Consider the following 18,255-nt stretch of genomic DNA (forward strand, 5'->3'; position numbering starts at 1 on the left):
AGATAACACTAACGGAAGGCACGCCGTTACTTTGGAATTTTATTCCAAAAAAAACCTTTTTCTAAATGGTACAATATACCGTGTATAAAATAACAGGTCGTGAATTTAGTTTCTTAAGGCCGAAGCTCTTACACTAATATTTCATAGCGCCTAAGGGTATGCACAAAAGGTGGTCTTCGGTATTGTAGGCTTCGCCGGCTTTTTTTCGCTTCATTTAGTTGGCAATGTAATACCCAACTAGTTTTAGCGTTGAAGACATGGTATGGCTATTGCAATTCTGGAGTTCTTTCGCAAAGTCTGCTGATGATAGAACTTGGTAGTTCTTGAAATAGCTATACAGACAACCTGCTCACCTTTTTGTGTGTTACCTTTGAAATAATCTTCTTTTGTAAGATTGACCTCGAGCCGGCTAAGTTCGATTTAAATTTCAATAGGTCGTAATCTCTAACCAGATAACACTAACGGAAGGCACGCCGTTACTTTGGAATTTTATTCAAAAAAAAACCTTTTTCTTAAGGGTACAATATACCGTGTATAAAATAACAGGTCGTGAATTTAGTTTGTTAAGGGCGAAGCTCTTACACTAATATTTCATAGCGCCTAAGGGTATGCACAAAAGGTGGTCTTCGGTATTGTAGGCTTCGCCAGCTTTTTTCGCTTCAATTAGTTGGCAATGTAATTCCCAACTAGTTTTAGCGTTGAAGACATGGTATGGCTATTGCAATTCTGGAGTTCTTTGGCAAAGTCTGCTGATGATAGAACTTGGTAGTTCTTGAAATAGCTATACAGACAACCTGATCACCTTTTTGTCTGTTGCCTTTGAAATAATCTTCTTTTGTAAGATTGACCTCGAGCCGGCTAAGTTCGATTTAAATTTCAATAGGTCGTAATCTCTAACCAGATAACACTAACGGAAGGCACGCCGTTACTTTGGAATTTTATTCCAAAAAAACCCTTTTTCTATATGGTACAATATACCGTGTATAAAATAACAGGTCGTGAATTTAGTTTGTTAAGGTTGAAGCTCTTACACTAATATTTCATAGCGCCTAAGAGTATGCACAAAAGGTGGTCTTCGGTATTGTAGGCTTCGCCAGCTTTTTTCGCTTCATTTAGTTGGCAATGTAATTCCCAACTAGTTTTAGCATTGAAGACATGGTATGGCTATTGCAATTCTGGAGTTCTTTAGCAAAGTCTGCTGATGATAGAACTTGGTAGTTCTTGAAATAGATATACAGACAACCTGCTCACCTTTTTGTGTGTTACCTTTGAAATAATCTTCTTTTGTAAGATTGACCTCGAGCCGGCTAAGTTCGATTTAAATTTCAATAGGTCGTAATCTCTAACCAGATAACACTAACGGAAGGCACGCCGTTACTTTGGAATTTTATTCCAAAAAAAACCTTTTTCTAAATGGTACAATATACCGTGTGTAAAATAACAGGTCGTGAATTTAGTTTGTTAAGGGCGAAGCTCTTACACTAATATTTCATAGCGCCTAAGGGTATGCACAAAAGGTGGTCTTCGGTATTGTAGGCTTCGCCAGCTTTTTTCGCTTCATTTAGTTGGCAATGTAATTCCCAACTAGTTTTAGCGTTGAAGACATGGTATGACTATTGCAATTCTGGAGTTCTTTGGCAAAGTCTGCTGATGATAGAACTTGGTAGTTCTTGAAATAGCTATACAGACAACCTGCTCACCTTTTTGTGTGTTGCCTTTGAAATAATCTTCTTTTGTAAGATTGACCTCGAGCCGGCTAAGTTCGATTTAAATTTCAATAGGTCGTAATCCCTAACCAGATAACACTAACGGAAGGCACGCCGTTACTTTGGAATTTTATTCCAAAAAAACCTTTTTTTTATAATGGTACAATATACCGTGTATAAAATATCAGGTCGTGAATTTAGTTTGTTAAGGGCGATGCTCTTACACTAGTATTTCATAGGGCCTAAGAGTATGCACGGTGGTCTTCGGGATTGTAGGCTTCGCCAGCTTTTTCGCGTCATTTAGTTGGCAATGTAATTCCCGACTAGTTTTAGCGTTGAAGACATGGTATGGCTATTGCAATTCTGGAGTTCTTTAGCAAAGTCTGCTGATGATAGAACTTGGTAGTTCTTGGAATAGCTATACAGACAACCTGCTCACCTTTTTGTATGTTTCCTTTGAAATAATCTTCTTTTGTAAGATTGACCTCGAGCCGGCTAAGTTCGATCTATGTAAATTTCAATAGGTCGTATTCTCTAACCAGTTCATTATTAATATTGATAATTAATGATTGATTAATAGTAATGTATGTATGTTTGTAAGAAAAATTGTTATATTTGTGTCTGCCCAGACAAATTTTCTTTCTCAAAAATTTTTTTTGTATGTAATATTTTTAATAAAATGAATTAGTTATAATAATTGAATCCATAAAAAAATTTTATATATTTCTTTTCGTTTTTTTTTAAATTATTTTTTCCAGATGTTTGTATCTTATTTTTATTGTTCCTAATTTTTATGTTGTTATTTTAGTTGTTTCTAAAACTTTGAATGGTCCTAAATAGGCTGAATCAACCTTATGACCAGCTTTGTTTTCTATTTTAAAATCTGCTGACTCATTGTCATAACAATTTTTCTGGTTTTCCTTACGTTTCTCTCACATTATTCTAGCTCTATTGTATTTCTAATCTAAACTTAACTTCTTTAGCATAATCATCTACGTTATATAATGGTTCTATTCTATTTATGCTATTAAAATGGATTCTCAAATTATTTTGTTTACCAAATACAAGTTTGTAGGGACAGTATTTGTGTGTTACTGATGGAGTTGTGTTGAAACAGTACACAAAATATTGTAACCATATGTCCCAATCAGTTTTATCTACTGATATATATGATCGAATGTACTCATTGAATGTCCTATGACTTCTTTCAACGGTACCCAAGGTCTGGTGGTGGTGTGCAGTAGACGTAATGTTGTCTATTCTTAAATATTTGCACAAGTCATTTATTATTGAATTTTTGTATTTTGTTCCCGTAATGAACGTCTTCATTGGAAAGTACTTCAGAATGAAGGATTCAAAAATAGCTTTTGAGATTGCTGTAGCGCTTTTATTGGGAACTGGTATTGCTACTAAGTATTTCGTCAAGTCACATAATGGTGTCTACTATTACCCTATCAAAAGCATGTATGGGGGTTTCTGTTGTAACTAAGGGTGTTTTTATATGCTTTGTCGTTTTTGACTTTAGGCATTTTTCACATTCATTAATGTAGTCTTTTACATGACGTGTCATGTTTTTCCAATAAAAATATCTTTTTACTTTGGCAAAAGTTTTTTTAATGCCTGTATGGCCACCCTGTATTGGATTATCATGGTATGTAGACAATATTGCTTCTTTATCTTTATCTTTTTCTATAATGGTCACCGGTTGGAGTGGCGCTACGCTTAATGTTTTCAATATTTTATTGCCCATTTCTTTCAAAGATTCTATTGAAAATGTTTCAAAGATCTTTTCACTCGGTGCCAATTTAAGTTGTTTGATGTCGAGTATACCGGCTTGATTTTCAAGCCTTTAAAAAAAACTGACCTAAGTCTAGATTTCCATTGGTGTACAGATCTTCAATCTCAATTCTTGCTATAACTTTCATTTCATGTTTGAGGAAACATAAATCGTGTGTTATGCGCAAGCAAAGTAGTGATACTTTTCGTACTTCATCATTGCAGAGTACTTCATGTATTTTGGGCTTAGAAGCATCATTAGGTTCGTGCCTAATTGTATTTTGATTTTTGTCATCTGGCCAGAGACTATTTTGTCTACTTTGTTGCCTGGTAGTGACTTTCAGGACATTTGCTTTTGTATTTTTTAGATCCTGTATTGTAATGCGGGATAATGCATCCGCAACAAAATTATCTTTTCCCTTTAGATATTCTACTGTAAACTCATATTCTTCTAGATCAAGTCTCATTCTTGTTAATTTTGAGCTCGGATTTATCATAGAGAATAAATACGTTAGTGGTCTATGATCTGTTTTGACTCCGAAATGTTTGACATATATATATGGGCGAAGGTGTGTAATAGCCCAGTGTATCGCAGCTAGTTCTTGCTCAGTAGTACTTTTATTACTTTCACCTTTAGTGAATAAATGGGACGCGTATGCTACTGCAACTGCTTATTGCCATAAGTTTGAGTTAGTGCTGCTCCACATGCTTGCATCTGTTATTATGCAAAATTCTTTGCTAAAATCTGGATACTGCAGCAGTGTGGGTTCTATTAAGGCTTTTTTCAGATATTCAAATCCTTTTTGGCATTCTTCAGACCAAACAAATTCTACGTTTTTCTTACATAGTTGTGTTATCGGACGTGCATGTTCTGCGAAGTTTTTAATAAAACGTCTGTAATAGTTGCAAAAGTCTATGAATCTTCTAGCACTATCAGCGTCTGTTGGTACTGGGTATTTTTCAATGACATCTTATTTGTTGTCACCTGGCAATATTCCTTTGTCGGTACACTTGTGACCTAAGAATGTTATGAAAAATTAACATTTCTCTGGATGCAGTTTTAGGTTGTGTTTTCTGCATATGTCGAAAATATCCTTAAGGTTTTTGAGCATGTGTTTCTCAGAATAGCCGATGACTATTAAGTCATCCCTGAACAACGAGGACCCGGGTTCGAATCCCAGGCTAGTGTATGGAAGTAGTTTTCGTCTAAGCCGAAGGCTTAGTTGCCAGTGCTTGTAAAATATAGTAAGGTTGATAGTTTACAACTATATCCTATACTTATAACAATAACAATAACAATATTAAGTCATCCATGTAAAGGAATGCTTGTGACGGATTTAATCCAGAGAAAGCCATTGTCATCATTCTTTGAAAGGAATTTGAAAATATTTGGATCTGCCTAGTTGATCAAGAATATCGTCTATTCTTGGTAATGGGAATTTATCGGACAACAGTTTTTTGTTTATTTGACAATAGTCTATTACCAATCGCCACCGTTTCTTTTCTGATCCTGGTAAACCCTTTTTCGGTAACGGACTATTATACTCGGACACTGACGGTTCAACTATTTTATCTTTAATGAGTTTATCGACTTGTGTAGTTATTTCTTCTTTATGCATGTGTGGTATTCTGTAATTTTTTGTGTATATTGGCTGCTTGTCACTCAATCTTAGTTCTTGTTTATAAAAGTTGTTTGTAGTAATTGGTTCGTTTTCTAAACCAAATACATCTGTATACTTTGTGCAGAGCTCTTCTAGTACGTTTTTGAACATAGGTGGGAAGTTTGGCTTCAGTTTTTGCATTAGTGATTGACTTCTTTGGTCATCAGTTGTCTGTACAATTTCATAATTTTGTAATAATTCATATTTTAGGTTTTTTTTTAAATTTAAAATTTTTACTCTTTTCGCTGTGTTCAAAATTCGGACAAATGTTTTGTTCGGGCTTGAGATAGAATTTCCAATAAATATTCCATTTTCAACCTCTTGATTTAAGATGACGGTATTTGAGTTTTCATTTGGAATATTTATTTGTCGGATTACTTCAGATCTCGCCGGGAGGATTGCGGTGTTGCTGTCACAAGTGTGTAATATTGGGTTATTTATTGCAAAATTTAAATTATTTGGTCTTAATATTAGTGAATCATTTGGTTCACTGAAATCTAATTGGGAATTAAATGTTTAGAAGAAATCTAGTCCTAAAATTCCATCAAATGGAATTGGAAAACTTTTGTCTACTACATGGAAGTTGTGTGGAATTATGAATGCATTTTGTCTTAGTTCTATAAGGGTTAGACCTTTAGAAGTTATTGAAACCACCAATTTCTGATATTTCAATTGTTTTTGAAGTATCTATATGTTCAAAAGTATCTGTTCTTTCTTTTATTTTTGATAAGTCTGCACCTGTATCTAACAAGAAAGTATATGTGTTGTATGTATTTTCATTTTTAACTTTGATGAAAATACTAAGGCTAAGATTGAATGTGTATACACTTACAGTTACTGAATATCTGCAGGGATCTATTGGTTTTCCGAATTACTTTGGGTAAGTCGTACACTACCATTTCCGTTGTTAGAACTACCTCGGTTGGAATTACCTCGGTTCGAGCTGTTTCGGTTGGAATTATTTCTTCCTCGGTTGTTGTACCGTGAGTTACCACGATATCCACCGGTATTATTATTGTTCCTATAACCGTTATTTTGGTAATTACCTCAACCTCGGTAATTAGTTTGTCCATTTCTATTGTATTGACGGTAGTGCATGACAGGGTTCGCCTGTCCTGTTTCTGCTGTACTACTGTCTACAAACTTTGTTGTTAGTTCGTTCATGTCACGGAAAATATCTTTTAGTACGTTACGTACTTGATTGTTTATGCAGTTATTTGTTACTGCCTCTGCAGCTACTGAAAGTGTATACTTTTTAGCTAGTTCGACAGGTATGCCATTGTGTATAAAGGCACCTTCCAGAGATTCAGTAAGCTTTTATCGGGCATACTGACTTGCTGTTTTGTTTTTTTGGGGTAGGTTTTTAATTTTTGCCGTTATTGACGCTACTGATTCTATTGATAATAATCTCTTCTATTGTCTGTTCAGAGGTTATCAAATTTCTTGTGTGACCTTTTAGTTCTGTTTTATTAGGCACACTGCTGTTTCCTCATGGTCGCCTTTTAGTGAATTTTGAGGATTTTCTCTTCTGCCATCAAACTGTAAAAAAAGGTTTGAGGCCATCTTAAAAAGTTTAAGTCATGAACTCACTGATGGTTCTTCTTGATCCATTACTTCTTCAGCCGTTAACTGGGTTTTGTCTTTCACTGAAATTGAAATTTCCAAATCAGTTGTTTGTTTATATTCAATATTTTGTCTCTTTAATACAGATTTTGCCCTTTGTTTGCAGTCACTATAGAATGCATTTGCAGCTGTTTTACTCCCTGCATTTAGCTTACTATGGTGTTCTGTTAATACTGCTCTAATATTTTTTTTTTTTTATACCATACACCCATAGGGTGAAATGGTATATTAAAGTCGCTAAAATGTATGTAACAGGCAGAAGGAAGCCTCTCCGACCCTATAAAGTATATATATTCTTGTTTAGGATGAACAGCCGAGTCGATCTAGCCATGTCCGTCTGTCCGTCCGTCTGTCCGTCCGTCGGTCCGTCCGTATGAACACGCAGATCTCGGAGACTATAAGAGCTGGAGCCACCAAATTTGGTATGTATACTCGTGTATTATGTACATATATAGAGTTAATTGGAATTTCGGCCACGTCCCCTTACGCCTCCAGGAATCACATAAAACTATTTTTCTTAAAAAGTATGACAGCTAGAGACATCAAATTGGGTTTATATACTTGTTCAGTTAGCGCGCAGGTTTTCGCAATTTTAAATTTTTGTTTCACCTGGTGTATGGTATACCCAAGTCGACGAGTCGACTTACTTGCTTTATTTTTTTTTTACGCGCGAGCCCAAGCAGATATCTGCCCACCCGACCGACCGAGGGGTGCAGCCGTATAACGCACGGCACGAATCGCGTGGACAAATACACAATAAAAAGTACCTTCTGTTTTCTATTTGTTAAATATTCTCTAACCTAAGAAAGGAAAAGGGGTGGAAACCTAATGTCGCTCAGCTTAGAAAGTAATAGGGTATGATTAACGGAATCAAAGGCTTTGCTGAAGTCTGTGTATATTACATCAGTTTGTTTACCATTTTTGAACCCTTGATAAATATAGAGGTAAATTCTAAAGGGTTAGTGGTTGTAGACCTACCTTTCACAAACCCATGTTGGGATGGCGAAATAATAGAGTTGCAAAAATGTTGCAATTGAGAAGTTATAATTTTCTCAAAAGCTTTCGGATTAGCGGACAATTTTAAGAGACCCCTGTAGTTAGAGGCTTCGGACTTTTTGCCATTTTTGTGCAAAGGAATGATATACGACTCTTTCCAAATAGATGGAAAAGAGAAAGATTCGACAGACAATAGAAACAATTTTAAAATAGGTTTACATAATGCGTTTGCACAGAACCTGAGTACACATCCAGGTAGACCATCTGGCCCCGGAGAATAAATAGGTAGTTTAAGTTCGCTAAGAAGAGAACTTTCATCAATTACTGGATTGAAAATGCAATTAGCCTTTTCTAAATGATAAGGATACGGGCTTGCTCGATAATCCGTTGAGGAATAGGTTGTTTCGAAATAACTCGAAAACATATCGGCAATTGCCTGATCAGTGCTCGCTTTTTTATTTTGAAAAGACAAAAAAGATGGGTGCACAGAGGTCTTACGTTTTGAATGAACAAAATTATAAAATTGTTTAGGGTCAGAAGAAAACTGAAGCTTACACCGCTGAAGATAATTCTTATAGCATTGTGTATTAAGCATCGTGAATTTTGAACGAGCGACTCTATACAGAGCATAATCTGATGAACGACGTGTTTTTTGAATCTTCTTATAATATCGTGTCTTCACATTTTTCAAATTGGATAACTCACGAGCGAACCAGGGAGGTTTGTTAAGCCGCTCCAGCCTACCAAGAGGCACACAAATATCAAGGAGTGAATTCAGAGTATCATAGAAAAAAAAAACAGCTGAGTTCATATCTCTACAATTGTACAGATAAGACCAATCGGTAGTAGCAATGTTTTCATTAAGGCTGGCAAAGTCACTCTTACGAAAGCACCTAGTTAGAGGTAACTCATTTGAACCAAGTATTGGTGAAAGCAAGGGCACATCAATTTTTAAATTTAATGTAGGATGAAATTTGTCTTCTGGAAGAACAAATGGTTCGATCCTAGAAACCTCACAATAAGAAGAATCCAATACAAAAATAAGATCTAACGATTTTCCATTAGAATTTAAGACAGGATTGACTTGGGATAAAGATAAGCCTAGAAGGCCATCAATAAAGTCATGTGACAAAGAGGGCAGCAACATGGTACATTCATCTGTTGGTAACCATGCTAAAGCGGGTAAATTAAAATCACCTACAACTATGAGCATGTCTTGACTGGAAACTAAAGAGGAGACAAACTGAATTGCCTCTAAATGATTTAAATATACCACCATGTCTGACAATGGTGGAATATAGGAACAAGTAATAAAAGCATTAAAAAATTTAAAATTTACTTTAACACCGACAATCGAATCGGTTGCCGATTTTTCTTTTTGCAGTATATTCCTTAACTTTTATATGTTTCGGCCAAAAATCTTCTCGACATATAGTGTCGAAGATATTGGCAGGAACACTAATTTTAAAGGACGAAATGTCCTGAGAATAGGAAAATTTAAACTTCTCCACCGCAATATTCGAGACGTTAACTTTCTTCCGAATATAGGCTATTACATCATCAGATGTGACAACAGGGTCTAGCCTAGAAACAAATATATGTTTCTTTGGTGGTATGCCAACGAGAGGCCGCGGTCCCGAAGCGTCAGCCGCAGCAGTAACGTTGGACAAGTCACCCACTGCAGCAGTAAACTTGTTTACGGGGCCCTCGATACTTTTAGAACTATCGGCAATATCCATAGGAATGGGTAATTGATACCGGTAATTCCTTACTAATAGCATTCACAACCGGGCTCTTAAACGATATCAATTGCTGTACATTAGGAGTGGACGGTGCATAAGACCGGTCGGGGACGATAAGAGACGCTGACGGATTTCCAGATACAGAAACACGCCATGGACTGGTCCTTTTACGTTTCGGAGACTCATTCATAAGCGATAAACTTCTGAACTGAGTCTCCACCGCAGTAAACTCCGCTTGGAGTTTATTAAAACCTGCCCTTAAAGTGTCAAAACTATCTCTAGTCCGCCTCATAAAAGAGCGCATCTCATTCTCGACCTCCCGGCAAGCATCACATCCATATTTTAAGCCACCACCTTTAGCAATAGACTCCTTGATTCTAAATGGGATAGGATAGATGTTTTAAGCATATTAATAGAAAACTCTGAGCCGATTACAGGGAATAGAAGGTTGTAATCAGAGCAGAGGACACTAAAAGGTTCATGCATAGCATAGTTAGAAGAAGAACGACTATGGGATAAAGGTATCAAAGGATGTCTACTCCGTCTACATGGTACCGACAGATTCACCTGAGCTAATAACTCAGGCGAGTCGATATCACCAATTAGAAGCTTGTGCATAAAAATGACACCAAGTATAATTCTACGGTTAGTTAGGGACGGAAGGTTAATCAAGAGAAGTCTACTAGAATACGAAGGCAAATTGACATTGCGATCCCAGCTTAAGCCACGAAGTGCAAATAGCAAGAACTGCTTTTGAACGGATTGAAGTCTAATCTGGTGCGACTCATATTGACGTGACCAAATGCAAGATCCATACTCTAAAATAGGACGGACAAGCGAAGTAAAAAGAACTTTAGTTGTATAGGGGTCATCAAATTCTTTTGACCATCTTTTAATGAAACCCAGGAAACTCATGGCCTTTGCGACCGTGGTGGAAATATGGGTGTTAAAATTTAACTTATGGTCCATAAGTACGCCCAAATCATTCATATTATTTAGACGTTCTAAAGGGTTATTGTTTAGAAAATAAGTCACCAGTTGGGGAGAGTTACGGAAAAAAAGTCATTACCTTACATTTGGTAGTGTTAAGATTTAATAGATTAAACTGGCACCAGGATTGAAAGTTTTTAAGATCAGCTTGTAGCCGACTAAATGAATCTGTATCTTTATAAGTAAGACAAAGCTTGACATCGTCAGCATACGTAAGCACACGCGCTGAACAATGACTGATGGAAGATCGTTAATGAATAGTGTGAAGAGCAGAGGGCCAAGATGACTACCTTGAGGTACACCAGAAGTCACAGGAATGGAAACGGAAAAAGAAGACTTAAAAAGTACCTTCTGTTTTCTATTTGTAAAATATTCTCTAACCCAAGAAAGGAAAAGGGGTGGAAACCTAATGTCGCTCAGCTTAGAAAGTAATAGGGTATGATTAACGGAATCAAAGGCTTTGCTGAAGTCTGTGTATATTACATCAGTTTGTTTACCATTTTTGAACCCTTGATAAATATAGAGGTAAATTCTAAAGGGTTAGTGGTTGTAGACCTACCTTTCACAAACCCATGTTGGGATGGCGAAATAATAGAGTTGCAAAAATGTTGCAATTGAGAAGTTATAATTTTCTCAAAAGCTTTCGGATTAGCGGACAATTTTAAGAGACCCCTGTAGTTAGAGGCTTCGGACTTTTTGCCATTTTTGTGCAGAGGAATGATATACGACTCTTTCCAAATAGATGGAAAAGAGAAAGATTCGACAGACAATAGAAACAATGTTAAAATAGGTTTACATAATGCGTTTGCACAGAACCTGAGTACACATCCAGGTAGACCATCTGGCCCCGGAGAATAAACAGGTAGTTTAAGTTCGCTAAGAAGAGAACTTTCATCAATTACTGAATTGAAAATGCAATTAGCCTTTTCTAAATGATAAGGATACGGACTTGCTCGATAATCCGTTGAGGAATAGGTTGTTTCGAAATAACTCGAAAACATATCGGCAATTGCCTGATCAGTGCTCGCTTTTTTATTTTGAAAAGACAAAAAAGATGGGTGCACAGATGTCTTACGTTTTGAATGAACAAAATTATAAAATTGTTTAGGGTCAGAAGAAAACTGAAGCTTACACCGCTGAAGATAATTCTTATAGCATTGTGTATTAAGCATCGTGAATTTTGAACGAGCGACTCTATACAGAGCATAATCTGATGAACGACGTGTTTTTTGAATCTTCTTATAATATCGTGTCTTCACATTTTTCAAATTGGATAACTCACGAGCGAATCAGGGAGGTTTGTGAAGCCGCTCCAGCCTACCAAGAGGCACACAAATATCAAGGAGTGAATTCAGAGTATCATAAAAAAAAAAAACAGCTGAGTTCATATCTCTACAATTGTACAGATAAGACCAATCGGTAGTAGCAATGTTTTCATTAAGGCTGGCAAAGTCAGTCTTACGAAAGCACCTAGTTAGAGGTAACTCATTTGAACCAAGTAATGGTGAAAGCAAGGGCAAATCAATTTTTAAATTTAATGTAGGATGAAATTTGTCTTCTGGAAGAACAAATGCTTCGATCCTAGAAACCTCACAATAAGAAGAATCCAATACAAAAATAAGATCTAACGATTTTCCATTAGAATTTAAGACAGGATTGACTTGGGATAAAGATAAGCCTAGAAGGCCATCAATAAAGTCATGTGACAAAGAGGGCAGCAACATGGTACATTCATCTGTTGGTAACCATGCTAAAGCGGGTAAATTAAAATCACCTACAACTATGAGCATGTCTTGACTGGAAACTAAAGAGGAGACAAACTGAATTGCCTCTAAATGATTTAAATATACCACCATGTCTGACAATGGTGGAATATAGGAACAAGTAATAAAAGCATTAAAAAATTTAAAATTTACTTTAACACCGACAATCGAATCGGTTGCCGATTTTTCTTTTTACAGTATATTCCTTAACTTTTATATGTTTCGGCCAAAAATCTTCTCGACATATAGTGTCGAAGATATTGGCAGGAACACTAATTTTAAATGACGAAATGTCCTGAGAATACGAAAATTTAAACTTCTCCACCGCAATATTCGAGACGTTAACTTTCTTCCGAATATAGGCTATTACATCATCAGATGTGACAACAGGGTCTAGCCTAGAAACAAATATATGTTTCTTTGGTGGTATGCCAACGAGAGGCCGCGGTCCCGAAGCGTCAGCCGCAGCAGTAACGTTGGACAAGTCACCCACTGCAGCAGTAAACTTGTTTACGGGGCCCTCGATACTTTTAGAACTATCGGCAATATCCATAGGAATGGGTAATTGATACCGGTAATTCCTTACTAATAGCATTCACAACCGGGCTCTTAAACGATATCAATTGCTGTACATTAGGAGTGGACGGTGCATAAGACCGGTCGGGGACGATAAGAGACGCTGACGGATTTCCAGATACAGAAACACGCCATGGACTGGTCCTTTTACGTTTCGGAGACTCATTCATAAGCGATAAACTTCTGAACTGAGTCTCCACCGCAGTAAACTCCGCTTGGAGTTTATTAAAACCTGCCCTTAAAGTGTCAAAACTATCTCTAGTCCGCCTCATAAAAGAGCGCATCTCATTCTCGACCTCCCGGCAAGCATCACATCCATATTTTAAGCCACCACCTTTAGCAATAGACTCCTTGATTCTAAATGGGATAGGATAGATGTTTTAAGCATATTAATAGAAAACTCTGAGCCGATTACAGGGAATAGAAGGTTGTAATCAGAGCAGAGGACACTAAAAGGTTCATGCATAGCATAGTTAGAAGAAGAACGACTATGGGATAAAGGTATCAAAGGATGTCTACTCCGTCTACATGGTACCGACAGATTCACCTGAGCTAATAACTCAGGCGAGTCGATATCACCAATTAGAAGCTTGTGCATAAAAATGACACCAAGTATAATTCTACGGTTAGTTAGGGACGGAAGGTTAATCAAGAGAAGTCTACTAGAATACGAAGGCAAATTGACATTGCGATCCCAGCTTAAGCCACGAAGTGCAAATAGCAAGAACTGCTTTTGAACGGATTGAAGTCTAATCTGGTGCGACTCATATTGACGTGACCAAATGCAAGATCCATACTCTAAAATAGGACGGACAAGCGAAGTAAAAAGAACTTTAGTTGTATAGGGGTCATCAAATTCTTTTGACCATCTTTTAATGAAACCCAGGAAACTCATGGCCTTTGCGACCGTGGTGGAAATATGGGTGTTAAAATTTAACTTATGGTCCATAAGTACGCCCAAATCATTCATATTATTTAGACGTTCTAAAGGGTTATTGTTTAGAAAATAAGTCACCAGTTGGGGAGAGTTACGAAAAAAAAGTCATTACCTTACATTTGGTAGTGTTAAGATTTAATAGATTAAACTGGCACCAGGATTGAAAGTTTTTAAGATCAGCTTGTAGCCGACTAAATGAATCTGTATCTTTATAAGTAAGACAAAGCTTGACATCGTCAGCATACGTAAGCACACGCGCTGAACAATGACTGATGGAAGATCGTTAATGAATAGTGTGAAGAGCAGAGGGCCAAGATGACTACCTTGAGGTACACCAGAAGTCACAGGAATGGAAACGGAAAAAGAAGACTTAAAAAGTACCTTCTGTTTTCTATTTGTAAAATATTCTCTAACCCAAGAAAGGAAAAGGGGTGGAAACCTAATGTCGCTCAGCTTAGAAAGTAATAGGGTATGATTAACGGAATCAAAGGCTTTGCTGAAGTCTGTGTATATTACATCAGTTTGTTTACCATTTTTGAACCCTTGATAAATATAGAGGTAAATTCTAAAGGGTTAGTGGTTGTAGACCTACCTCTCACAAACCCATGTTGGGATGGCGAAATAATAGAGCTGCAAAAATGTTGCAATTGAGAAGTTATAATTTTCTCAAAAGCTTTCGGAATAGCGGACAATTTTAAGAGACCGCTGTAGTTAGAGGCTTTGGACTTTTTGCCATTTTTGTGCAGAGGAATGATATACGACCCTTTCCAAATAGATGGAAAAGAGAAAGATTCGACAGACAATAGAAACAATTTTAAAATAGGTTTTCATAATGCGTTTGCACAGAACCTGAGTACACATCCAGGTAGACCATCTGGCCCCGGAGAATAAACAGGTAGTTTAAGTTCGCTAAGAAGAGAACTTTCATCAATTACTGGATTAAAAATGCAATTAGCCTTTTCTAAATGATAAGGATACGGACTTGCTCGATAATCCGTTGAGGAATAGGTTGTTTCGAAATAACTCGAAAACATATCGGCAATTGCCTGATCAGTGCTCGCTTTTTTATTTTGAAAAGACAAAAAAGATGGGTGCACAGATGTCTTACGTTTTGAATGAACAAAATTATAAAATTGTTTAGGGTCAGAAGAAAACTGAAGCTTACACCGCTGAAGATAATTCTTATAGCATTGTGTATTAAGCATTGTGAATTTTTAACGAGCGACTCTTTACAGAGCATAATCTGATGAACGACGTGTGTTTTGAATCTTCTTATAATATCGTGTCTTCACATTTTTCAAATTGGATAACTCACGAGAGAACCAGGGAGGTTTGTTAAGCCGCTCCAGCCTACCAAGAGGCACACAAATATCAAGGAGTGAATTCAGAGTATCATAGAAAAAAAAAACAGCTGAGTTCATATCTCTACAATTGTACAGATAAGACCAATCGGTAGTAGCAATGTTTTCATTAAGGCTGGCAAAGTCAGTCTTACGAAAGCACCTAGTTAGAGGTAACTGATTTGAACCAAGTAATGGTGAAAGCAAGGGCAAATCAATTTTTAAATTTAATGTAGGATGAAATTTGTCTTCTGGAAGAACAAATGGTTCGATCCTAGAAACCTCACAATAAGAAGAATCCAATACAAAAATAAGATCTAACGATTTTCCATTAGAATTTAAGACAGGATTGACTTGGGATAAAGATAAGCCTAGAAGGCCATCAATAAAGTCATGTGACAAAGAGGGCAGCAACATGGTACATTCATCTGTTGGTAACCATGCTAAAGCGGGTAAATTAAAATCACCTACAACTATGAGCATGTCTTGACTGGAAACTAAAGAGGAGACAAACTGAATTGCCTCTAAATGATTTAAATATACCACCATGTCTGACAATGGTGGAATATAGGAACAAGTAATAAAAGCATTAAAAAATTTAAAATTTACTTTAACACCGACAATCGAATCGGTTGCCGATTTTTCTTTTTACAGTATATTCCTTAACTTTTATATGTTTCGGCCAAAAATCTTCTCGACATATAGTGTCGAAGATATTGGCAGGAACACTAATTTTAAAGGACGAAATGTCCTGAGAATACGAAAATTTAAACTTCTCCACCGCAATATTCGAGACGTTAACTTTCTTCCGAATATAGGCTATTACATCATCAGATGTGACAACAGGGTCTAGCCTAGAAACAAATATATGTTTCTTTGGTGGTATGCCAACGAGAGGCCGCGGTCCCGAAGCGTCAGCCGCAGCAGTAACGTTGGACAAGTCACCCACTGCAGCAGTAAACTTGTTTACGGGGCCCTCGATACTTTTAGAACTATCGGCAATATCCATAGGAATGGGTAATTGATACCGGTAATTCCTTACTAACAGCATTCACAACCGGGCTCTTAAACGATCTCAATTGCTGTACATTAGGAGTGGACGGTGCATGAGACCGGTCGGGGACGATAAGAGACGCTGACGGATCTCCAGATACAGAAACACGCCATGGACTGGTCCTTTTACGTTTCGGAGACTCATTCATAAGCGATAAACTTCTGAACTGAGTCTCCACCGCAGTAAACTCCGCTTGGAGTTTATTAAAACCTGCCCTTAAAGTGTCAAAACTATCTCTAGTCCGCCTCATAAAAGAGCGCATCTCATCCTCGACCTCCCGGCAAGCATCACATCCATATTTTAAGCCACCACCTTTAGCAATAGACTCCTTGATTCTGCCTGTGTAACCTGCACACTTAATGTGAACCGCATTGTCACACAACCAACAAAGAATATAATCATGGGACTCAACCGCATTAGTGGCAACTATGCAATTATTTTTAGAGCAGACAACCATTTTATCAAAAAGGTAATTCATTTTAAAACTAATAAAAAAATATAAAATAAAAATTGCAAAGGTAAAAAATCTGTATATAAGAATATACTGACCAGTACTGACACAAGGGTTTATGTGCAGAGTAAGCCTTCACAACTAAAAAAAATTAATAAGCAAGAATACACAAAAACAAAAAACACGTATCACAGAGTCGCGGGTAGGCAAATGACGAGAGCGCAAATCAAACAAGAATATAAAAGAGCGGGAGAGCGCGTCAAATTGAACACATGCAACAACAATTTGTACGCAAGAGCGCGAGAGTTAGTTAAAACGGTAAAGACACAAAATGGCAAAAGAGATAAGCAAAACAACAACACCGCTAATGCAAGTATTGTTGTAAGTTTTGATTTTATTTAAATTTAAGCGACAGCAAGAATTCGCGAAATGCTGGGGAAATGCCTTCTTGAAATTATGCTTGATGGCCTCCAAAAAGTCCTTTTCGAGCACCTTCGAGGCCTCTACAGAGGTTTTACCATTATCGGAGTAAGACATTGTCTCCGTGCGACAAAACGTGAAAAAACAAATGGGGCAAGCCAGCCGGCGGGGTCGAAGAGCTTAGCGATATGGGACAGAACTTGCCTCTTGAAAATCGACTCCTTCGATGGTGGGTCTGCTACGGTGATGAAGAAGACGTCCTCGGCGGCTTGCCAGCGGATTCCCAAGGTTGTCGCAGTGCTCGCGTCTTCCAACTCGTGAAAGTCCTCTCGCAGTATAGATAGATATAGATAGCTTGAGGTACTTCCTTTTTATTGGAAGTCCACTTCCGTAGCGGGAGGCCCGCAGATTGAAAGGCTGCTTGAAGCTCTTGTATGGAGAGACGGGCGCCGTCTTCAGAATGAGGAACGGCTAGGACGTCATCAACATACATGTAGTTCGGAAGGATTTTGCTCGCCCGAAGATACATCGATAGCACATCTTGTGCCAATTGTAGCAGGACTCGGATCGCAAGCTCAAAATCCTGAATACTGCAGCAACGATCTCGGTAGAGGATCCGCTGAAAAGGGGTATGCCTGGGATCGACTCGCATATGTCGATACATCTGTGTGATGTCCGCATTAAAAACGAACTGAAAGAACCGCCATTTTATTACTTGAAGCGTAAGATCAGCCTGAAGAGTACGCCGGGTGTGCAAGACATCGCTAAGGCTGACCCCTCGTGTGGATGTGGTATTGAATACCCTGCGTACCTTGGTGGTGGTGCTGTCGGGCTTAAACACCGCGTGATGGGGGAGATAGAAGTTTTTCTCATCCTGAGGCGGCGTCATATGGCCTAATTCTTCCTGAATTATGGCATCGTACTGCGTTTTTAGGACGGGATCCTTGAGGAGGCAGGCTTCATTTCGCAGAGCTAGCGCGATTGATCCTGAATAACACAAGTCGGCACTATTCGAACTTTTGAGCGTTAAAGACACAACATATCGGCCATCCTTCCTTCTTTGGGTACTCTGCTAGAAATTCCGCTCGCAGAACAGAAATTGAGCCACGGGAATGGCTCCCGACAATTTGGACACGACCAGAGCTGAGACCTCAATCCTGACCAGCCTGTCACATGAAGGGGACAGCATCAGCAGACACACTTTGTCGGAACATCCTCCG

At 37.8% G+C, this 18,255-nt stretch overlaps 1 protein-coding gene across 1 annotated transcript; it reads right to left on the reverse strand.

The window, feature by feature from the left end:
- Positions 1–17,273: 17,273 nt before the first annotated feature.
- On the reverse strand, positions 17,274–17,924 carry LOC137574954 (uncharacterized). The gene has a single exon (XM_068287378.1). It carries the CDS (start codon positions 17,922–17,924, stop codon positions 17,274–17,276), a length of 651 nt encoding a protein of 216 aa, XP_068143479.1.
- Between the last annotated feature and the right edge of the window lie 331 nt (positions 17,925–18,255).

Source organism: Drosophila tropicalis, unplaced genomic scaffold (genome assembly GCF_018151085.1).
Source record: "Drosophila tropicalis isolate 14030-0801.00 unplaced genomic scaffold, ASM1815108v1 contig_527, whole genome shotgun sequence".
In the NCBI taxonomy this organism is placed as follows: domain Eukaryota; kingdom Metazoa; phylum Arthropoda; class Insecta; order Diptera; family Drosophilidae; genus Drosophila; species Drosophila tropicalis.

What these genes read in the sequence shown, in the direction of transcription:
- LOC137574954 (XM_068287378.1), bottom strand. Translation starts at nt 17,924, where the DNA reads ATGACGCCGCCTCAGGATGAGAAAAACTTCTATCTCCCCCATCACGCG.